The 24,414-nt window shown below is 45.9% G+C and overlaps 1 protein-coding gene across 1 annotated transcript in view; it reads right to left on the reverse strand.

Moving 5' to 3' along the window:
• Window positions 1-24,414, reverse strand: part of CRELD2 (CRELD disulfide isomerase 2) — a 43,614-nt gene that overhangs the window by 10,764 nt on the left and 8,436 nt on the right. The window contains exons 3-6 of the mRNA XM_075345104.1: window positions 23,692-23,802; window positions 12,670-12,761; window positions 10,884-11,060; window positions 10,167-10,262 (exon numbers count right to left, since the gene is read on the reverse strand). Of these exons, the coding sequence (XP_075201219.1) occupies window positions 10,167-10,262; window positions 10,884-11,060; window positions 12,670-12,761; window positions 23,692-23,802 (476 nt within the window). The remainder of the gene's footprint in view (window positions 1-10,166; window positions 10,263-10,883; window positions 11,061-12,669; window positions 12,762-23,691; window positions 23,803-24,414) is intronic.

Genomic DNA, 24,414 nt, shown 5'->3' on the forward strand with positions numbered 1-24,414 from the left:
AGCCGGAGTCTATGCTAGTAGTGGCCCAGGCAGAGACGCCTGTGAACCCTGCCCCGGTGACGGGGACAGAGTTTGCAGTTTTTGCTGATAAGATGTCTGTGACTATGACAAAAATTCTAGAAACTTTGCAGTCCAGGCCGGTCACTCAGACCATGGGCACTGCTGATTCAATGTTCCCCGGTCCCCCTCAGTTGGAACTAATCCGTGCTCCAAGGGGGTCCCAGGCATCACAGGCTGAAGGCTCTGACTCGGACGACAGTCCCAGGCAGCCTAAGCGAGCTCGCTGGGAGAGACCCTCGGCGTCATCACGCTGGTCAGGGTCTCAGCGAGAGGATTCTCTGTATGATGAGACAGAGCTAGGTGATCAGGAGTCTAATCCTGAGACTGCTCTCAACCTGGATACCCCTGATGGTGACGCCATGGTGAATGATCTTATAGCGGCCATCAATAGACTGCTGGATATTTCTCCTCCAGCGGAGGAGGCAGCAGCACAGCAGGAGAAATTCCATTTCAGGTATCCCAAACGTAAATTGAGTACTTTTCTGGACCACGCTGACTTCAGAGAAGCAGTCCAGAAACACCATGCTTATCCAGATAAGCGTTTCCCCAAACGTCTTAAGGATACACGTTATCCCTTTCCCCCTGACGTGGTCAAACGCTGGACCCAGTGTCCAAAGGTGGACCCCCCAATCTCCAGGCTTGCGGCTAGATCCATAGTTGCAGTGGAAGATGGGGCTTCACTTAAAGATGCCAATGACAGACAGATGGACCTTTGGTTGAAATCTGTCTATGAAGCTATCGGCGCGTCGTTTGCTCCAGCATTCGCAGCCGTGTGGGCACTCCAAGCTATTTCAGCTGGTCTGGCGCAGGTGGACTCTGTCATACGTCCATCAGTGCCGCAAGTGGCGTCCTTGACCTCGCAAATGTCTGCGTTTGCGACTTACGCTATCAATGCGGTCTTGGACTCTACCAGCCGTACGTCAATGGCGTCCGCCAACTCTGTGGTTTTACGCAGAGCCTTATGGTTAAAGGAATGGAAAGCAGATTCTGCTTCCAAAAAATGCTTAACCAGTTTGCCATTATCTCAAGACAGACTGTTTGGTGAGCAATTGGCTGAAATCATTAAACAGTCCAAGGGTAAGGACTCTTCCTTACCCCAGCCCAGATCAAGCAAACCTCAACAGTGGAGGGGACAGTCGAGGTTTCGGTCCTTTCGAGGTTCGGGCAGGGCCCAATTCTCCTCGTCCAAAAGGACTCAGAAGGAGCAGAGGAGCTCAGATTCCTGGCGGACTCACTCACGCCCAAAGAAAGCAGCCGGAGGAACCGCTTCCAAGCCGGCTGCCTCATGACTTTCGGCCTCCTCTCTCCGCATCCTCGGTCGGTGGCAGGCTCTCCCGCTTTTGCGGCATTTGGCTGCCACAGGTCAAAGACCGGTGGGTAACAGACATTTTGTCTCACGGGTACCGGATAGAGTTTAGTTCTCGTCCTCCGCCTCGGTTCTTCAGAACTTCCCCACATACCGACCGAGCCGATGCTCTTCTGCAGGCGGTGTGCTCTCTAAGGGCAGAAGGAGTGGTGATCCCTGTTCCTCTTCAGGAACGAGGTCAAGGTTTTTACTCCAATCTGTTTGTGGTGCCAAAAAAGGACGGCTCTTTCCGTCCTGTTCTGGACCTAAAACTGCTCAACAAGCACGTGAAAACCAGGCGGTTCCGGATGGAATCTCTCCGCTCCGTCATTGCCTCAATGTCTCAAGGAGATTTCCTAGCATCAATAGACATCAAGGATGCTTATCTCCACGTGCCGATTGCTCCAGAGCACCAGCGTTTTCTACACTTCGTTATAGGAGACGAACACCTTCAGTTCGTAGCCCTGCCATTTGGTCTGGCGACAGCCCCACGGGTTTTCACCAAGGTCATGGCAGCAGTGGTAGCAGTCTTGCACTCTCAGGGACACTCGGTGATCCCTTACTTGGACGATCTACTTGTCAAGGCACCCTCTCAAGAGGCATGCCAACACAGCCTGAACGTTGCGCTGGAGACTCTCCAGACTTTCGGGTGGATCATCAACTTTTCAAAGTCAAATCTGTCACCGACCCAATCACTAACATATCTTGGCATGGAGTTTCATACTCTCTCAGCGATAGTGAAGCTTCCGATGGACAAGCAGCGTTCACTACAGACAGGGGTGCACTCTCTTCTTCAAGGCCAGTCGCACCCCTTAAGACGCCTCATGCACTTCCTGGGGAAGATGGTGGCAGCAATGGAGGCAGTCCCGTTTGCGCAGTTTCATCTGCGCCCACTTCAATGGGACATTCTCCGCCAATGGGACGGGAAGTCGACGTCCTTAGACAGGAAAGTCTCCCTTTCCCAGACGGCCAAGGACTCTCTTCAATGGTGGCTTCTTCCCACCTCATTATCACAAGGAAGGTCCTTCCTACCCCCATCCTGGGCGGTGGTCACGACAGACGCGAGTCTGTCAGGGTGGGGAGCAGTTTTTCTCCACCACAGGGCTCAGGGTACGTGGACTCAGCAGGAGTCCACCCTTCAGATCAATGTTCTGGAAATCAGGGCAGTGTATCTTGCCCTACAAGCCTTCCAGCAGTGGCTGGAAGGAAAGCAGATCCGAATTCAGTCGGACAACTCCACAGCGGTGGCATACATCAACCACCAAGGCGGGACACGCAGTCGGCAAGCCTTCCAGGAAGTCCGGCGGATTCTGATGTGGGTGGAAGCCACGGCCTCCACCATATCCGCAGTTCACATCCCCGGCGTAGAAAACTGGGAAGCGGACTTCCTCAGTCACCAGGGTATGGACGCAGGGGAATGGTCCCTTCACCCGGACGTGTTTCAGGAAATCTGTCGCCGCTGGGGAAGGCCGGACGTCGACCTAATGGCGTCCCGGCACAACAACAAGGTCCCAACTTTCATGGCACGGTCTCGCGATCACAGAGCTCTGGCGGCAGACGCCTTAGTGCAAGATTGGTCGCAGTTCCAGCTGCCCTATGTGTTTCCCCCTCTGGCACTCTTGCCCAGAGTGCTACGCAAGATCAGGTCCGATTGCCGCCGCGTCCTGCTCGTCGCCCCAGACTGGCCGAGGAGGTCGTGGTATCCGGATCTGTGGCATCTCACGGTCGGCCAACCGTGGGCGCTACCAGACCGGCCAGACTTACTGTCACAAGGGCCGTTTTTCCATCTGAATTCTACGGCCCTGAACCTGACTGTGTGGCCATTGAGTCCTGGATACTAGCATCTTCAGGATTATCTCAAGGGGTCGTGGCCACCATGAGACAGGCTAGGAAGCCCACGTCTGCTAAGATCTACCACAGAACGTGGAAGATTTTCTTATCCTGGTGCTCGGCACAGGGAGTGTCCCCCTGGCCATTTGCATTGCCTACTTTTCTTTCCTTCCTGCAATCTGGTTTGGAAAAAGGCTTATCGCTCGGCTCCCTTAAAGGGCAAGTCTCAGCGCTATCGGTATTTTTTCAAAAGCGTCTAGCACGACTTCCTCAGGTACGCACGTTCCTGCAGGGGGTTTGTCACATCGTCCCTCCGTACAAACGGCCGTTAGATCCATGGGATCTGAACAGGGTACTAGTTGCTCTCCAGAAGCCGCCCTTCGAGCCTCTGAGGGATGTTTCACTTTCTCGACTCTCACAGAAAGTGGCCTTTCTGGTAGCGGTCACGTCTCTTCGGAGGGTATCCGAGCTGGCAGCGCTGTCATCCAAAGCTCCCTTCCTGGTTTTTCACCAGGACAAGGTAGTGCTGCGCCCGATTCAGGAGTTTCTCCCTAAGGTGGTATCCTCTTTTCATCTCAATCAGGATATCTCCTTACCTTCCTTTTGTCCTCATCCAGTTCATCGGTATGAAAAGGATTTGCATTTGTTGGATCTCGTGAGAGCACTCAGAATCTACATTTCCCGTACGGCACCCCTGCGCCGCTCGGATGCACTCTTTGTCCTTGTCGCTGGTAAGCGCAAAGGATCGCAGGCTTCCAAATCCACCCTGGCTCGATGGATCAAGGAACCAATTCTTGAAGCCTACCGTTCTGCTGGGCTTCCGGTTACATCAGGGCTGAAGGCCCATTCTACCAGAGCCGTGGGTGCGTCCTGGGCATTACGACACCAGGCTACGGCTCAACAGGTGTGCCAGGCAGCTACGTGGTCGAGTCTGCACACTTTCACCAAACATTATCAGGTGCATACCTACGCTTCGGCGGACGCCAGCCTAGGTAGAAGAGTCCTGCAGGCGGCGGTTGCCTCCTCGTAGGGGAGGGCTGTTTTGCAGCTCTAACTTGAGGTATTAATTTACCCACCCAGGGACTGCTTTTGGACGTCCCAATCGTCTGGGTCTCCCAATGGAGCGCCGAAGAAGAAGGGAATTTTGTTACTTACCGTAAATTTCTTTTCTTCTAGCTCCAATTGGGAGACCCAGCACCCGCCCTGTTTCCTTCGGGATTTTTGGTTTTTTCGGGTACACATGTTGTTCATGTTGAACGGTTTCAGTTCTCCGATGTTACTTCGGATTGAATTTGTTTAAACCAGTTATTGGCTTTCCTCCTTCTTGCTTTAGCACTAAAACTGAGCAGCCCGTGATCCCACGGGGGGTGTATAGCCAGAAGGGGAGGGGCCTTACACTTTTTAGTGTAATGCTTTGTGTGGCCTCCGGAGGCAGTAGCTATACACCCAATCGTCTGGGTCTCCCAATTGGAGCTAGAAGAAAAGGAATTTACGGTAAGTAACAAAATTCCCTTCTTTGTTTGTTTTAACATGGTGGTCTATAGAGGTCATATCCGTCCACGAATAGCTATTTAGCCATTCGTTTTCCCTGCATTTCAGAACTGATCCTTTATTTTTTTTTTTTACAAGATCCATTACAAATGGAACATAAATAGCAATCAATAGTTATCACAGCTGTCCACCTAAGACTCCCCTTATTAAAAAAAAAAATGGATCCGGCAAAAATCATTCTGCCCACGGATCTCTGCAGGATCCGTTCTGACGGATGATTACAGGACGTGTGACATCAGCCTAGTTTCTTAACCGACAGTTTATAATCCCATCTTGCAGTTAAAAATAAAACAATAAAAAAATAAAATTACATCCCCCACTAGTCCCAATGCTGCCAAAAACTGTTTAAACCAACACCATTTATTAAAAAAAAAAAAAAAAAAAAAAAACACATCAGCAATTTCAGAAACTTATCAATGAGCTGCAACTTAGCTTTCCCGGCATCAGCATTAGAACAGATCATTCTTGAGCCGTACCCACCAGCAACAGTATCAGAGCATATCAACACTGAGCGGTAACCCAACTTTTTTTTTTTAGTAACAGCAGTAGTCAAAATAAATCATTTAGCTTTCCAAATACAGTATGTGTAGGGACCCCACCACTGGGAAAGCTGGGTTACAGTTAAAGAGGATCTTTCACAAATATTTACATTATGGGCTGTATATTCCTGCATATAGCTGCAGGAATATAGATCATAACTTTTTTCCCCTCCATTGTTGTAGAGGTACAGGTACCAAAATCACTAGTGCGTTTTGCCCCCCCCCCCCCCCCCCAACCATTGAATTAGGCCAGTTATTTCAGCCAACTCTGTGGGAGTGTAATTTAAACCCACCATGACGCTGCCCAATCATAAAAACACAGCATCATAGCCTGGGAAGAGTGTACGCCCAAAGGTTCTGAGCAAAATAAACCACCCAAAGGAGAGTCAGAATTGTGGCAGAATGGTCACGTCAGACTCTGTTCCCAGCACATCACTGACTGAAATGCCTTCTTCCTGGCAATTCCTATCCATCATTGATGCGCTGGGAGCAGAGGTTACAGGGGTACGAGAGCTTCAGAGCGACCCGCAGAGCGAGGATCATAGTCGGAGGAGCTGCGGACAAAAGAACAAAAGACCGCAAACCTACTAAGGATGGGTAAATATTGCTAATGACATTCCCCTATACAATGAGTATTGCCCTGATAATGGCAAACATGGTGATCATCGCAATAATCCCTTTGCACACCTCAGTTTAGCCCCCTTTGGCAACAAACATCGCTCCAAGCTTAGCTTGGGGGGGGTGGCAAGGTGTTGATTTCACCCATTGATTAGAAGCACTATAATGAGAAGTGGGGCACATATCATCCCTTGACAACAAGCAGATACATCAGTTTAATGTGAGAGGTAATATGTGCCCTTCTCCTCATTATACTCAATATTTAATCAATCATAGGGTGAAATGAGCCCCCTTCGTTATACTTTGAGTGATGCTCAATGAAATCGGTAACAAATGGGGTCAGAAAAGTAATAATAGCAAAGATGGTGGCCATAGAAATTTTTAGGGTAAGGCTAAGGCTATGTGCGCTCGTACATGCTGACATTTCTGCAGCAATTTGGCAGTGCATGTGCGCTTCAAATCACTGCACAAACATTGCGTAATGGATGCAGTGTGTCTGCAGAATTTGCCGATTTCATGCGCTCTGGATGCGGCTTCTCCCATAGACAGATTGGGAGCAGCATCCAAAGTGCACTAAAGTAGTGACATGCTGCATTTTTGAACGCACCAATTTTGATCAAAATTTCAGCGTCCAAATCGCTGCGTTCAAAAAAGCAACATGCGCAAGGATTATGCCCAATCTTCATAGATTGTGCTGGGGACGCAGGACGCATGCCTTTGCGCTGGAGTGCTAGACGCAGCGTAAATGCATGCAATACGCACACGTGCACACATGCCCCAAGAGTAATACTTGCCTACCCGTAGTAGGTATGCCATCCTGGGTCCGCAGCTGCACTCTGCAGGTCTAAAGCTCTGATGCCAATGAATGTTTCCAGCATGGGTTTCTCCCAGAGCAGTTATCCTAATCACAGCTCTTACTGTCTAGAGTTGTGTGCTTGTTCAAATGCCCTGGTATCTCCATGTATAAATAGAGATAGCAGTGTAGTCAGAAGTATGCCGAGTACATGTGTTGAGCTTATAGTTCTGGTAATACTAGATCCCTGCTGCTCTCCAGAACGGTCACTCATGGAAGAGAGTTTGGGTACATGTTGCATCTGTGAAAAAAAAAAGGATACAACAAGAACATGCAACATGGACATCTGAAAGAGGCCTAAAGAAGAGAGCTGTGAGCAGCCATAATCAGCTGAGCAGTTGAAAAGCTGGGTTACAGGTCAATACTGTGGTGTGGGATGCCCCATGGAACAGTATGTGAAATTTCTCAAACTGTATACAGGTAAAATATATCTTTGTACCGTGTTAGCCAGTAAAGATACATTTTTTTTAAAAGAACTGAAGTCCTCAGTGGTTGATACCTTTTTAATGGCTAATTGAAAAGATGGTAATAATAGCAAGCTTTCCAGACTCTCAGGTCTCTTCTTCAGGCTCAATATAACAAAAAATCTGAAGAGTCACATATTTATACACAACAGGACATAGAATGGGGCAGTAAATAAAACAAGTTATGTGAAGCAGAACTATCACTATGGCAAGAGGACAAACTGTTGTGGCCATAAATATTGCTGCAGTTCAGTATGAAAGTTTTATTGTCCTCTGATTAGGACTTGAAGTTACCTTTCAATACCAGCAATTTCATGTCCATGATGCTGTGGTCTGAGAAAAAAGGGTAGATCTACCTGTGGCCAAACATTTTTGTAACCCAGACCACAGCAACATGGACATGAAACTGCTGGTATTGAAAAAGGTAACTTCAAGTCCCAGAGAGATAGGAGACTATGGGAGTACAAACGTATGATGACCTTTGACACATTCAGAGCAGGAATGAATGTGTCTCATGGATTAATGTCTTTTTATATCAATTAAGAGATGTGTGCCTCAGATCATCTGGGGACATCACAGCCCTGGACCAGATCCTAATCAGAGGACAATAAAACTTTCACACTGAACTGCAGCAATATTTATGGCCACAACAGTTTGTCCTCTTGCCATAGTGATAGTTCTGCTTCACATAACTTGTTTTATTTACTGCCCCATTCTATGTCCTGTTGTGTATAAATATGTGACTCTTCAGATTTTGTATTACACTGAGCCTGAAGAAGAGACCTGAGTAGTCTGGAAAGCTTGCCATTACCATCTTTTCAGTTAGCCATTAAAAAGGTATCAACCACTGAGAACTTATAGTATCATAGTATCATAGTTTTTAAGGTTGAAGGGAGACTCTAAGTCCATCTAGTTCAACCCGTAGCCTAACATGTTGATCCAGAGGAAGGCAAAAAAAACCCCAATGTGGCAAACAGGTTCCAATGGGGAAAAATTTCCTTCCTGACTCCACATCCGGCAATCAGACTAGTTCCCTGGATCAATACCCTGTCATAAAATCTAATATACATAACTGGTAATATTAAATTTTTCAAGAAAGGCGTCCAGGCTCTGCTTAAATGTTAGTAGTGAATCACTCATTATAACATCATGCGGCAGAGAGTTCCATAGTCTCACTGCTCGTACAGTAAAGAATCCTCGTCTGTGATTATGATTAAACCTTCTTTCCTCAAGACGTAGCGGATGCCCCCGTGTTCCAGTCGCAGGCCTAGGTGTAAAAAGATCTTTGGAAAGGTCTCTGTACTGTCCCCTCATATATTTATACATTGTGATTAGATCCCCCCTAAGCCTTCGTTTTTCCAAACTAAATAACCCCAAGTTTAATAACCTATCTTGGTATTGCAGCCCACCCATTCCTCTAATAATCTTGATCGCTCTTCTCTGCACCCTCTCCAGTTCAGCTATGTCCTTCTTATATATCGGTGACCAGAATTGTACACAGTATTCTAAGTGCGGTCACACTAGTGACTTGTACAGAGGTAGAACTATATTTTTTTCATGAACACTTATACCTCTTTTAATACATCCCATTATTTTATTAGCCCTGGCAGCAGCTGCCTGACACTGTCCACTAAAGTGAAGTTTACCATCCACCCATACACCCAAGTCTTTTTCTGTGTCTGTTTTACCCAGTGTTCTACAATTAAGTACATAATCATAAATGTTATTTCCTCTACCCAAGTGCATGACCTTACATTTATCTACATTAAACTTCAATTGCCACTTCTCAGCCCAATCCTCCAATTTACATAAATCTCCCTGTAATATAAAATTATCCTCCTCTGTATTGATTACCCTGCAGAGTTTAGTATCATCTGCAAATATTGAAATTCTACTCCGCATGCCCCCAACAAGGTCATTTATAAATATGTTGAAAAGAAGCGGGCCCAATACTGACCCCTGTGGTACCCCACTATGAACTGAGACCCAGTCCGAGTACGTACCATTAATAACCACCCTTTGTTTCCTATCACTGAGCCAGTTTTTAACCCAGTTACACATATTTTCCCCTATCCCCATTATTCTCATTTTATGTACCAACCTTTTGTGTGGCACCGTATCAAAAGCTTTTGAAAAGTCCATATACACAACATCCACTGCATTTCCCTGGTCCAGACTTGAACTTACCTCTTCATAGAAGCTGATCAAATTAGTTTGACAGGATCGATCCCTCATAAACCCATGTTGATACTCTGTCATAAGGTTATTTTTCTTGAGATACTCCAGTATAGCATCTCTCAAGAAACCCTCAAGGATTTTACCAACCGTAGAGGTTAAACTTACCGGCCTATAATTTCCCGGCTCAGTTTTTGTCCCCTTTTTGAATATTGGCACCACATTTGCTATGCGCCAGTCCTGCGGTACCGACCCTGTTATTAAGGAATCTGAGAAGATTAAAAATAATGGTCTATCTATCACAGAACTCAATTCCTGTAGTACTCTGGGGTGTATGCCATCCGGGCCCGGAGATTTGTCAACCTTAGTGATTTCGAGGCGGCGGCGTACTTCCTGCTGGGTTAAGCAGGTAATATTCAAGGGTGAATTTATGGTATCACTGGTCATGTCATCTGCCATGGCATTTTCTTGTATAAAAACCGTAGAAAAAAAGTCATTCAGCAGGTTGGCTTTACCCTCATCCCCTTCCACCATTTCACCAAGACTATTTTTAAGGGGGCCAACACTATCGCTTTTCAGTTTTTTACTGTTTATGTAGTTAAAGAATATTTTAGGATTATTTTTACTTTCTCTCGCAATGAGTCTCTCTGTCTCAAACTTAGCTAACTTAATTAACTTCAGTTCTTTTAAACAATTTTTTATCACACTGTATAGTACAAAGTACCACTCACCTACACAACCATCATCCTCTTTTGTCCATCCGTCTTTACACTCTTCACAGTCATTGCTAGTTGGACCATCACAAGTTTTACAGGATTCATGGCACGCTTGATAAAGAAAAAGTGATAAAGTTTATGCTTACAAATAGTCTGAAAAAAGTTCTGATTGCCCTTCGTATGGTTACCACAAAAATATTTATATTTGCTAGGATATTATCAGTGGAAAAGTATTAAAAGGGGTTAGCCGGCTAAAATAGATTTTACGTTATTAATTACTCGGCGTCTGTGCACTAAGACTTGCACAGATCAGCAGAACAGGGAATTTTTTATCCCCCGTGGGAGTGGAATGCCATGGTGCATGCCGAACCTGAGCTCCATTCATTCTCTATAGGGTTGATGGAAAAAAAAAAAAAAAAAAAAAAGGAGTGCACCACTCGGCAGCCTTATAGAAGACGAGCAGAGCGTAGGTCCGGCATGCACCATGACTGTTCACTCCAACAAGGATGAAAAAAAAATTCCTGTTGTGCCGATCGGTGCGAGTCTCAGTAGTTTCTTACTCCCCAAAAAAAGTGCACCTTCCCTTTCATTTTATCCCTCCGCCAAATTATTTCTTTTCAGATTTCTGTGATTATACAATCTTGTTTAAAAGCATCAAAGAGTGCATGTGAAAGGAAACAATCATAAATCAGCAGAAACAAAATGTGAGTGCAGAGTAGAGATAGCAATTACCTGTACAGGTACAGTGGGTGTTGTTTTTTTCTAAACTGAAGTATCCATCTGCACACTCAAGGCAAAATGGCCCAGTATACTCCACATTACAGCGACATGATCCATCTCCGCTTCTGGTGCCATCACCACCACAAAACCCATTACCGTGACATGGTCGTTCTGATCCACCTAGACAAGCTAGAAAAAGAAAAGCAAATTAAATATGTATGATCGCAGTATGTTAGAAGTCTGTGAGCCTAGAGTGTAATCCATGTATAAGATAGGTAGAGCATCTGGATAGTTCATATGGATATGAGCAGAGTGCGATTATGAACCAGTTTGACCAACAGTTTTACCTCCAAGTCCTCACATGCATATGCACGCAACGGTAAGAGGGTAGCAAGCCATTGGAGAGCAAAATATACCACTCTTCTTTTCCCCAATATCTACTTTTGGGGGTAGACTTAAGTAACTCGCATACACAGATGGCCAGACAATCCAGCTGAGATACACTTGGTGGGTTCCTCTGCCACTCATTAATGGGCATGGCCCTCTATAACCCCTTCCTGACCCATTGTTTTTCCTCTCCTTCTTCCAAGAGCCATAACTTTATTTTTCCGCTCACATAGCCATATGAGGGCTTGTTTTTTGCAGGAGAAGTTATACTTCTGAATGGCTTGATTCATTTTATCATGTAATATATTGAAAAGTGGGTGAAAAAATGCCAAGTGCGGTGAAATTGCAAAAAAAACGAGCAATTTTTTTATTTTTTTTTTACTGATTTACAGTGTTCACTATACAGTAAATAATGTCTAGGTCAGTATGAATACAGAGAAAACATGCATAGATTTTTTTTTATTTTAGTGGTGAAAACAAATCTGAAATTTGTAACAAAAAAAAACAACAAAACTAATAATTCAATTGTGTCACCATTTTTCGAGGCCCATAATATTTTCAGTCGATGGAGCTGTGAGGGCTTGTTTTTTGAACCAATGTTTTTATTAATAACATTTTGGGGTATGTACAATGATTTCTTTGCCTCTTAATCCAACTTTTGCAGTGTTGCAGCAGCAGATAACATAACTCTTGCGAGATTCGTTTTATCTCTCATTACGCCGTTTACCAATCTGGTTAATTAATTTTAAAAACTTTGATAGATCAGACTTTTATGGATGTAGCGATGTAAAAAGTGTATTTTTTTATTTCATAGTTTCTAAATTAGGAGGAAAAGGGAGGTGATTTGTACTTTGTTTTCATATTTTTAAAAACTTTTTTGTCCACATTTTACTGTATTTATCAACCGATCACTTATACTACAGTACTGCTGTGTATATTAAAAATCACGGTCTCCTATGAACGCCAGCTATAGGCTGGTTTTAAAAGAAGTACAGTGATGACCGGCATGGGGGTCTTCAGCAGACCTCCGCTGTCGGAGCCCTTTGATCACATCAAGGGAGAGCCAATGGGCGCATGGATTGATGAGCCCCCTGCCTTCACTTGGTAAATGCTGCTGTCAGAGTTTGACATTGGCATAGAACAGGTTTACAGCCATGAGCAGAGCTCATCACAACTCGTCTAGTCTCACTCCACTACCTAACTAGAGTGAAACTTCTGGTGACGGGCAGAGGGACACGCAACTTGTCAGATGTGGCTGAATCATGAAGAGGAATAACGCCGCTCTTGATGAATTGGGCACAAAGAATATACTGTATACACACTGTGTAAGGTTTCTTAATCCACCAATTATATAAAAGATACAAAGTATATAATATATACATATTAATCATATTAATATAAGAATCTTTACCTAAACAGTCAGGTCCATATGTCCCTGGAGGGCAGCACACTTTAATTGTTTCTATGCAAAACCATTTTAGTAAATCGGGATACTTCTTCCTCCTGTCAAGTAACAAAAAATAGAAAATAAAAAGGAAATAAAGGGGTTTTCACACAATGGACACTCACCAGCTATCTACAGGAAAGGTGAGAAATGTCCGATAGCTGGGGACTCCTCCAATCTTCGTCCTCCTCACTGAACAGCTGCAGAGGGGTCCTAGAGATGATACATGAATCACTTCCACCAAAATGGGTCTCTCCTATCGTACTTAAAACTAAAATCGTACTTGCAATAAATCGCTCAGTTTGATAAAAGAAGCTTGTGCCTGTGTGAACACTACAAACCTGCCTGAGAGTGAGTGAATTCTTACAGGGGATATATTTCCTACATTCTAGTATGTAACTAAACAGAAAACTAACAGTCTTATGAATGTTATCACTGATGTCGATAACACTAAAGAACACGTAACCAACCCACAGAACACTAGTGAGCCAAAGCTGAAGGACACATTTTATGTCTCAAGTCACTGTTAAAATGCACGTTGAAAATACAGTAATCAGCCACTGGGAATGATGCCACTTTAATCAAATGGGTTGCCAGCCATCCAGAAATTCCAAGACAGTCTGTAAAGAATTGGACGTTTTTTTCCCATGTCAGTAAAAAAAAAAAAAAAAGTAAGGCGTCCATGATATTCTTGAAGCTGAAGAAACATCTGATTATTTTAGTTGTAACGATCATATTTAAGTGAATGCAGCTGATGTTGTCATATCACAACTATGCGCAGTAGACATGGATCACGTATAAATCATAAAAACGTATGGTTTTCCAGGAAAAAAATATTAATCTGAATATTTTCAGAAGCTGTCCAGAAAAAAAAAAACAACTAAAAAAGACTAATTTAGCATCCCTGAAGCCACTGATGTAGACTCGAGCACTCTGCGACTTATACAGACATATACACACTATCAGAGGTGGCTGCAAATATTCTGAAAAGACCCGGTAGATGAGACCATCTTCAGTTTCAATGGCTGGAGGCACATGCTACTGTAATTTATAACTATAAAGGCATCAACCTTTATTAATCAGGAAAATTTACCGAAAGAGTGTATATCTCACACTAAAAGGGTTTATATTAAATAGCACCCAATGCATATACAGTCATGGCCAACAATTATGGCATGCTTGATTGTTCCAGAAAATTAAGTATTTCTCCTATACAATTACTGAAAATTACAAATTTTGTTATACGCATGTTTATTTCTCTTATGTGTATTGGAACAACACAAAAAAAAGAGAATTTTGTTTACTTACCGTAAATTCTTTTTCTTATAGTTCCGACATGGGAGACCCAGACCATGGGTGTATAGCTTCTTCCTCCAGAGGACACACAAAGTACTACACTAAAAAGTGTAGCTCCTCCCTCCGAGCATATACACCCCCTGGATGACCAAATCTAGCCAGTTTAGTGCAAAAGCTGAAGGAGGACATCCACCCACAAGTAGAGACAGAGCAAAACCCGGAACAACCGGAACCTCTGACTACAACAACAGCCGGTGAAAACACACGGAACAAGAAAACTGCCAACAGGGAGGGTGCTGGGTCTCCCATGTCGGAACTATAAGAAAAAGAATTTACGGTAAGTAAACAAAATTCTCTTTTTCTTCATCGTTCCTTATGGGAGACCCAGACCATGGGACGTCTCAAAGCAGTCCATGGGTGGGAAATAAACAGAAAACTGAGAAGTAGGCAAAACCTAACTTCACAAATGGGCGACAGCCGCCTGAAGGATGCGTCTGCCCAAGCTCGTATCTGCTGAAGCATGAGCATGCACTTGGTAGTGCTTTGAAAAGGTGTGCAGACTAGACCAAGTGGCAGCCTGACAGACCTGCTGAGCCGTAGCCTGGTGCCTGAAAGCCCAAGAGGCACCGACAGCTCTGGTCGAGTGTGCCTTGATCCCCGGCGGGGGAGGCACCTGAGTACTCTGGTAGGCATCGGATATGGCCGACCTAATCCAACGAGCTAGGGTCGGTTTAGAAGCCGAGAGACCCTTGCGCTGACCTGTGGTCAGCACAAAAAGAGAGGTGCACCGCCTAAGAGCGGCGGTGCGTGACACATAGATCCGGAGCGCCCGCACCAGATCTAAAGTATGCAACGCTTTCTCAAAGCGATGAACAGGGGCCAGACAAAGGGAAGGCAATGAAATGTCCTGGTTAGGGTGGAAAGGAGACACCACCTTAGGAAGAAAGTCCGGAGTCGGACGGAGAACTACCTTGTCTTGGTGAAAAACCAAAAAAGGTGACTCCGAAGAGAGCGCGGCCAAATCAGAGACTCTCCTGAGAGAAGTTATGGCCACCAGAAAGACGACTTTCTGTGAAAGTCGAAACAAAGAAATTTCCCTAAGAGGCTCAAAGGGGGGTTTCTGTAAGGCCGTGAGGACCAGATTAAGGTCCCAGGGATCCAAAGGCCGCCGGTAAGGTGGAACGATGTGAGATGCGCCCTGCATGAAGGTGTGCACCTGAGCCAGTCGGGCGATACACCGCTGAAAGAACACTGACAGAGCCGAGACCTGTCCCTTAAGAGAATTGAGGGATAGCCCTAGCTGCAGACCGGACTGTAGAAAGGACAGGATGGTTGGCAAGGAAAAAGGCCAAGGAGCATGGCCGGAAGAACGACACCAGGACAGGAAAATTCTCCAAGTCCTGTGGTAAATTTTTGCCGAAGAAGACTTCCGAGCCTGAGTCATAGTGGAGAAGACTTCGGGAGGAATGCCGGAAGCAGTCAGGATCCAGGACTAAAGAGCCACGCCGTCAATCTGAGAGCCGCAGACTTCTGGCGGAAAAACGGACCTTGAGAGAGAAGGTCTGGGCGGTCCGGGAGACGCCATGGCACCTCTACGGACAGACGGAGCAGGTCTGGGTACCAAGCTCGCCTGGGCCAGTCTGGGGCGATGAGTATGACCCGACGGCCCTCCATTCTGATCTTGCGCAGGACTCTGGGCAAGAGAGCTAGAGGGGGAAACACGTAAGCCAGACGAAACTGGGACCAATCCTGAACCAGCGCGTCCGCTGCAAAGGCCTGAGGATCGTGGGAGCAAGCCACGTAAACCGGGACCTTGTTGTTGTGCCGGGATGCCATTAGATCCACTTCCGGAGTGCCCCACTTGCGGCAGATCGACCGGAACACTGCCTGATGCAGAGCCCACTCGCCGCTGTCCACGGTTTGACGGCTGAGATAATCTGCCTCCCAGTTTTCCACGCCTGGGATATGGACTGCGGATATGGTGGACTTGGAGTCCTCCGTCCACTGCAGGATGCGTTGAACCTCCAACATTGCCAGGCGGCTGCGAGTCCCGCCCTGGTGATTGATGTAGGCAACTGCTGTTGCGTTGTCTGACTGGATTCGAATGTGCTTGCCCGCCAACAGGTGGTGAAAGGCTACGAGAGCTAGGAGCACAGCTCTGATTTCCAGCACATTGATCGAGAGGACTGATTCGGACAGAGTCCAAATGCCCTGTGCTCGGTGGTGGAGAAATACTGCTCCCCAGCCGGAAAGACTGGCATCCGTGGTGAGGATCACCCAGGACGGGGTCAGAAAGGAGCGTCCCTGAGACAGAGAGAGAGGCCGAAGCCACCACTGAAGAGAGCTCCTGGCTTGTGGCGACAGAGCCACCAACCTGTGCAAGGAAGAAATCCGCTTGTCCCAACAGCGGAGAATGTCCAGCTGCAGAGGACGCAGATGGAACTGGGCAAAGGGAACCGCTTCCATTGACGCCACCATCTGACCCAGCACCTGCATAAGGTGCCTGATGGAATGACGGCGGGGCCTCAACAGAGAGCGCACCGCCAGATGGAGGGACTGCTGTTTGACTAAGGGCAGCTTGACAAGTGCCGGCAGAGTTTCGAATTGCATCCCTAGGTACGTGAGTTTTTGGGTCTGGGTCAGAGTGGACTTGGGCAGATTGACAAGCCACCCGAATTGAACAAGAGTGGCAAGAGTGAGCGAGACACTCCGCTGACAGTCTGCACTGGATGAAGCCTTGACAAGAAGGTCGTCCAGGTAAGGAATTACTGCCAACCCCTGGAGGTGCAGGACCGCAACCACTGCTGCCATGACCTTGGTGAATACTCGAGGGGCCGTGGCTTACCCGAAGGGGAGAGCCACGAATTGGAAATGTTCCTCTCAGATTGCAAAACGTAGCCAACGCTGGTGTGAAACTGCAATTGGCACATGCAGATAGGCATCTCTGATGTCGATGGATGCCAGGAAATCTCCTTGGGTCATTGAGGCAATGACTGACCGCAGAGACTCCATGCGAAAATGCCGCACCTGAACATGCTTGTTGAGAAGCTTGAGATCCAGGATGGGCCGGAAGGAACCGTCCTTTTTGGGGACTAGGAAGAGATTTGAATAGAAACCTCTGAACCGTTCCCTGGCGGGAACCGGCACAATTACTCCGTTGGCCTGCAAGGATGCCACGGCCTGAGAGAAGGCGGTGGCCTTGGAGCAGGGGGGAGTTGACAGAAAAAATCTGTTTGGCGGGCTGGAAGAGAACTCTATCCTGTAGCCGTGGGAGATGATATCCCGCACCCACTGGTCGGAGACTTGTTGAAACCACACGTCGCCAAAGTGGGAGAGCCTGCCACCGACCAAGGACGTTGCTGGCTCGGCCAGATAGTCAAGAGGAGGCTGCCTTGGTGGCAGCAGCTCCTGCGGACCCTTGTGGACGCGGCTTCTTGCGCCAGGTGGGCTTCTGGTCCTTGGCTGAGTTAGTGGACGAGGCCGAGGGCTTAGAGGATTACCAGCTAGAGGAACGAAAGGAACGAAACATCGACTGGTTCCTGCCCTGGACAGGTTTCCTGGCTTTAGTCTGTGGCAAGGAAGTACTCTTCCCGCCAGTAGCCTCCTTAATAATTTCATCCAGCTGTTCACCGAACAGCCTGGACCCAGCAAATGGGAGCCCAGCAAGGTACTTCTTTGAGGAAGCATCCGCCTTCCACTCACGAAGCCACAAGATCCTGCGGATAGCGAGGGAATTAGCGGAGGCCACCGCAGTGCGGTGAGAGGCCTCCAGCATGGCAGACATGGCGTAGGCTGAAAAGGCTGAAGCCTGGGAAGTTAAAGCAACCAATTCAGGCATAGAGTCCCTAGTGAGGGTATGCATCTCCTCCAGAGAAGCAGAGATGGCTTTGAGAGCCCACACTGCTACAAAAGATGGGGAGAACGAGGCCCCTGTCGCCTCATAGACAGACTTGGCCAGGAGGTCAACCTGGCGGTCAGTGGGATCCTTGAGTGAGGTGCCATCAGCCACAGATACAACTGTCCGGGCTGAGAGTCAAGACACCGGAGGGTCCACCTTTGGTGAGAGAGCACACTCCTTGACCACCTCTGGTGGAAAAGGAAAACGGTCATCAGAACCACGCTTTGGGAAGCGTTTGTCAGGACAGGCTCTGGGCTTGGACACAGTGGTCTGAAAACTGGAGTGGTTAAAGAACACACTCCTTGGTGTCTTAGGCAAAGTAAACTGGTGCTTTTCTGCCAGAGAGGGTTGCTCCTCTGATACTGGCGGATTGAGGTCCAGAACAGTATTAATGGACGCAATGAAATCACTAACATCTGCATCCCCCTCAGTCAGATCAATGGGGCACATAGAGGTAGCGTCCGAGCCCCCAGTAAAGACATCCTCCTCGTCCTGCGAATCGGCTCGTGAATCGGAGCCGCGGGACGAGGAAGGAGAGGGGTCCCTGCGTTTCCTTTTAGGAGGACGGGGTCTGGGAGCAGATGAAGAATCCTCTGTGAGCTCTGGAGAGCGAGCCAAAGCAGCAGAGGCACCCTGTGAAGGGGGCTGATGCATGCTCAGCAGAGTCCGGGACAGCTCTCCCATGGAGTCAGCAAAGGACTGGGAGATAGACTTAGTAAACAATTGTACCCAAGCCGGGGGTTCAGCCACCGGGGCCGGAGCAGCCTGAGGGACCACTGGGGAGACTCCAGGCTGAGGCACCACCATGTTAGAGCAGGCATCACAATGTGGATATGTGCTCGGTTCAGGCAGTACGAGCTTACATGCAGTGCATATTGAGTACAGCCTTGCAGCCTTGCTCCTAGTGTGAGACATGCTGCTGATGTGGGGGCTCTGCAGTAAGAACACACTCCTTCAGAATGACCCCCAGAGAGTGTATAATAAAGTCCACAACCAGAGGTTGTGGCTTACCAGACCGATTTGTGTGCCCTCCGGATCCCACAATTCAGACCCCCAGACAGGTTGCAGAGATGCAGCAGCCAGCGCCGATCAGTGTGAGAACGCTGATAAAATGGCGCCGGAGTGAGGAGGGGGGGCGGGGCCTAGTCCAAGAGCGGGAACCGGAGGGCCAAGGGGATATACAGGGGAGGGAAACATCTCCTCAGAGAGGAGTGTCCTCCCCTCTGCTGAACGGCCGGTGGGCAGCGCCGCACTGTCCCTCTGCCTGACTGACATGCAGGGGCAGTGAAACCGAAAGTAGGCCGCAGCTGAAGCCGGGGACTAAATTTTACAGTGCGGCCGGCGAGCAGGCACCCTCGGCGCGGTTCTCAGGGGAAACCCAGAGAACCGGCCGGAAATGTCACCAAAATAACTAACACACTCTCCCCAACAATAAAAAATGCAAGGGACCCCCTGACAATAACGTCTCAATACTTAGCTTGAGAGACGCAGGGCCAGGTCCCTGAGGGATGAGTGCTCCGTCCGGCAGGGTCCTGAGAGGGCTGCGGATGGAGACCGGTCTCCTGCAAAGCAGTGAGAACCGTGCTGGCTCCCACTTCAAGCCAGAGCCCGAGGGATGGTGAAGGAGCGCGGCATGTAAAGGCTCCAGCCTTGAAATCAACCTTAACAGCACCGCCGACACAGTGGGGTGAGAAGGGACATGCCGGGGGTCCAGCTTGGACCCGCTTATCTTCCAACTCTTTAAAATCAAAAATCAGATGAAAATGCATGTGTGACCTCCTGAACACAAAGCATTGAACTGGCTAGATTTGATCATCCAGGGGGTGTATATGCTCGGAGGGAGGAGCTACACTTTTTAGTGTAGTACTTTGTGTGTCCTCCGGAGGCAGAAGCTATACACCCATGGTCTGGGTCTCCCATAAGGAACGATGAAGAAAAACACAGAACAAAAGGCAAATTAGACATAATTTCACCAAAACCTCAAGAATGGGCTGAATAAAATTGGTGGTATCCTCAACTTAATATTTGGTTGGTTGGAATAAATAACTAAAGTTAATTGCTTCCTATAACCATCAACAAGCTTCTTACACCCCTCAACTGGAATTTTGGACCACTCTTATGCACAATGCTCTAAATCTTTCATATTTGAAGGATGACTTCTCCCAGCATCAATTTTAGGATCTCTCCAAAGGTGTTTAGTGGATTTTATATCCGGACTCATTGTTGCCAATTCACAACTCTCCAGCTCTTTCTTTCCATTTCTGGGCAGTACATGGCGATCCAACCTTTGGTAGTTTTCAGATTGCATGATGCCTGGCATACAGTCAAGACGGTAAGTGCCAGAGAATGCAGTACAACCCCAGAACATCTTCTTTGAACTTCTACCATACTTGACAGATATTGATTGGGGAAAAGGGATGTCTAGCAGATGCTCGTTTGGTGAGGTCTTACTTTAAAGAAACACCTGTCAGGTCTGATAACGCTATTAACATGCAAATGTAGGGTTAATCTGCAGGTTAATAATGTTATATAGGTGCCTGGAACCAGTACTGAAAGTGCAGCACCTAGGTGAAAATTAGCTTCATATCTTCCAGGAGCCATCGGCTTTCAGTCACGCAGGTGTACTAGGAGCAATTACAGTAACAGCAGCTGTAACCACTGACTGACAGCCAACACTACACTATTCATTTTACTATTTTCTATCCTGTCAGCACTTTTGAGACTTGTAACTTTATAAAAAATTATTTATTTTTCACTTCATTGTGCTGTACGGGGCCTTGTATGTTTTGGGTGGCGAGCTATCATTTAATTGGTATAATTCTTGGACATATGCATCATACTTTGTAGTGCATTTTTGGATTGAAATGTAGCAATTGAAATACAAAAATTATGGTGTTTCAGTTTTTGCTACACCTTTGATCATAGGAGTGCCTTCATTTCATATATTTCACAGACCGGCATTTTACAGATGCAGTAGATGCAGCAATACCAAATATATGTTTGTTTATTTCTTTATTTTTGGATTGGGAATGAGTGTGGGTGTATCAAACATTCATATTTTCATTACATTTACATATACATCCAAGGTCGCATCTGTCCCTTTAATGTGGGCTCCCATGGCGAGACTGCATTGTTCCCAGCATGTCTGCTGATCTGATCAGTAGACGTGCAACTAACAGGTGTGGATGGATCAGAGACCCACCTGCGCCTGTTAACTAGTTAGACTGCGCAGTGAGATCTAACATGCTCCGGCAGATATCAGCGTGATCATGGGCCACCGATAGATTGTTAAGACAGTGTAGGGTCAGGAAATGAACCCTGATGCTGTCAAGACGTACTTCCTGTGAATGCCGGCACAGGAGCACAGCAAGTCTGCATCGCTCTGAACAACAGAAGTCGCAGTGTATGAACTTTAAATTTCCCTAAGGGGACTCCTAAAATCCCTAGAAGTAAAAAAAAAAAAAAACCTAAAAAAGATCCAGATCGCTCCTCTTTTGCCCCAAAAACAAACAAAAAAAACAATTTTGGTATCGCCGAGTTCAGAAATGCCCGATCTATCAAAATATAAAATCTATTACTCTGATCGGTAAATGCTGCAATATTGCATTCAAATGAAATAACAGGAAATCAAAACATCAAATCTACCCAAAACATCAAATCTACCCAAAAATGGTATAACTAAAAACGCGGGTCTCGGAAAATGGCGACAAATAAGCAATTTATTTATTTTTTATTATTATTTTTTTTTTACAATCTGATTTTTTTGTCACCGCTTAGATAAAAGTAAACTATACATTTTTGGTATCTAAGAACTCGTACTGATCTAGGGAATCATAATATCAGCTCCGTTTTACTATAAAGGTGAACATGGTAAAAAAGAAAAAGCAATTGTGGAATTGCACTTTTTATTTTTGCAGTTTCACCGCACTTGAAATTTTTTTCCTCAATTTTCCAGTACAATATGGGGCAGAATGATTGGCCTCATTCAAAAGTGCAACTCTTCCCACAAAAAAACAAGCCCTAATATGTCTAAATTGATGGAAAAATAAAAAAGTTATATCTCTTGGAAGAAGGGGAGGAAAAATAGAAAAATCGCTGTGGGGTAGTTTTTTTTTTTACATTTCACTTATTTTTAGTTCCCCTAGAGGACCTAGACCAGCTTGTATTGCAGGATTTAAATAAAATAAAAAAAACAATCAATCAATCTTCTATGAAGCACAGAAGTATAAAGACTGCAGCAACGGGTTGCCTTTAGGAGGACTGCAGCTGCCATGGCATCCCATGAAAGCTGCAGGAGGCAGCGGGAGATCTCTTGCTCGTCGCTCATATAATATGCGCTGCTGCTGTCCATCACAGTGGTGCTGAAACCGCACCACACTGATGGGCTGAGGGAGAGGCGCATATTATATGTGCCTGCGCCCCCCCTTTGATGGCACATGCCCCCCCGTGTTAGATATGTAGATATGGCCTCCATGCTGCTGCCCATAGTAAAGTAAAAAAAAAAAACCTCTTTACTTACCTCCTCCAGCGCTGATCTCCCAGTCTCTCTGCTGCCACTGTGATCAGGCACGCAGAGATGATATCACTCTGCTGTGCCGATCACATGACCGGCACCGAGAATGAGGAAGTGCAGGAGCTCAGCAGCACGGGGGGATACATGAGGAAGGACAGCACTGGAGAAGGTAAGGAAAGAGTGTTTTATTTTACTATGGGCAGCAACATGGGGGCCATATCTAACACTGGGGGGAGGTGTGCCATCCATAGGGGCCATGGGGAGCACAGGGGAACGTGCACCATCCATAGGGGGTCATAGGCAGCACAGGGGGACGTGTGCCATCCATAGGAGACCTGTGCCAGCAATAGGGGACGTGTGCCAGCAATAGGGGACGTGTGCCAGCAATAGGGGACGTGTGCCAGCAATAGGGGGCTATATTCAATATAAGGGGGCCATATCCAGATTAAGGGGGCTAATTTTAGGATGGGGGGGGCTATGAGGGACATATACCCTATATGATTTGTTAGTCGGACACTGGCATTATAAGACGGACCCCATTTAACCTTAAAAAAAAAAAAAAAAAAAAAAACTCTTCCTTCACCAAATTTGGGGGGGGGGGGGGGGGTGTCTTATAATCGGGTGCGTCTTATAAAGCGAAAAATACGGTATGTCGTGTTTGACCTCTTGTATGTCAGGAAAGTGTTAATTTTGTGAAGCAGGCCACAGACAATATGAAGAACTCCTTACCATAGTTTTCTCTGGGCTTCATATTTAAAGCATAACCGTAGTTTTAATTTTTATATCATAAATCAATAGTACACATGAAATTAAGTAACTTTGTAATATATCTTATCAGACAAATCTGCTTTCTCTGCCAGAATTCACCTGTCAGTATCAAAATTCTTAATTCGGAGGTAAAATCTGAAGACTTTCCCAGTACTGAGATAGGAGATGAGAGCTGCTACTGATGAGATTCTAGGAGGAGGGAGGCGCTAGAGGCAGAGCTCCGCCCCTCCTCACTCTTCTATCTACATAGAATCTTATCAGCACCAAATGCCATCTCCTATCTCAGTAATGGGAAAATCTTCACTAAATACAGATTTTACCTCAGGATTGAGAATTTTGATAATGACTGATTAATTCTGGCAGAGAAAGAAGCAAATTTCTCTGATAAATTATATTACAAAGTTGATTATTTTAATGTGTACTATTGATTTATTAAATAAAAATTAATATGACAGGTACCCTTTAATTTATTTTTAGTGAGAATATAAAATAGGAAATTCAGCACAAAACTTACATTTTGAACCACCATTTTTCAATCTGTTCCTCGTGTTCTTCTACCAATACATTGCACTCAAAGTCACTGCTGTCACAGAGATTTTCAATAATCTCCACAAGGCGGATTTCACTGAAAAAAAATAAAAATAAAAAATAAAATATATAAAAAAAAAAAAAAAAAAAAAAAAAAAAAAAAAATCACACAAACATAGTTATATCTATTCTATACTTTAAAATTAAGAGTAGAAATGGAGCACTGCTTATCAAGGATCATTTAAAATTTTAAGCAGTTTGGGGTTTTTTTTCACGTTATAACCACAAACTTAAATGTAGTTTATTGGGATTATATTTGAGTTCAGACCTAAATCCCATTGAGAATCTGTGGTAAGACTTGCAAATTGCTGTTCAGACGCCTCCATCCAATGTCACGGAGCAAAATATGTCCTGCATAGAATGAGGTACAAATGTAATCCGCTAGGTGTGGATAGCTGGTAGAGACACAGCACAAAGGACTTGCAGCAGTAACTGCAGCAAAAGGTGGACCTACAAAAGGATTGTAACCGAGGGGCTGAATACAAATGCACATCACAATATTCAGATTTCTATTTTTAAACTATTTAGAAAACCATGTATTATTTCCTTTATACTTCACAAATTCTTGGTACTTAGTGTTTTGGTACATCACATAATATCCCAATAAAAAACATTTAAGATCTGTGGATATAACGTGAAAAAATGTGGG

Source organism: Anomaloglossus baeobatrachus, chromosome 4 (assembly GCF_048569485.1).
Source record: "Anomaloglossus baeobatrachus isolate aAnoBae1 chromosome 4, aAnoBae1.hap1, whole genome shotgun sequence".
NCBI lineage: Eukaryota > Metazoa > Chordata > Amphibia > Anura > Aromobatidae > Anomaloglossus > Anomaloglossus baeobatrachus.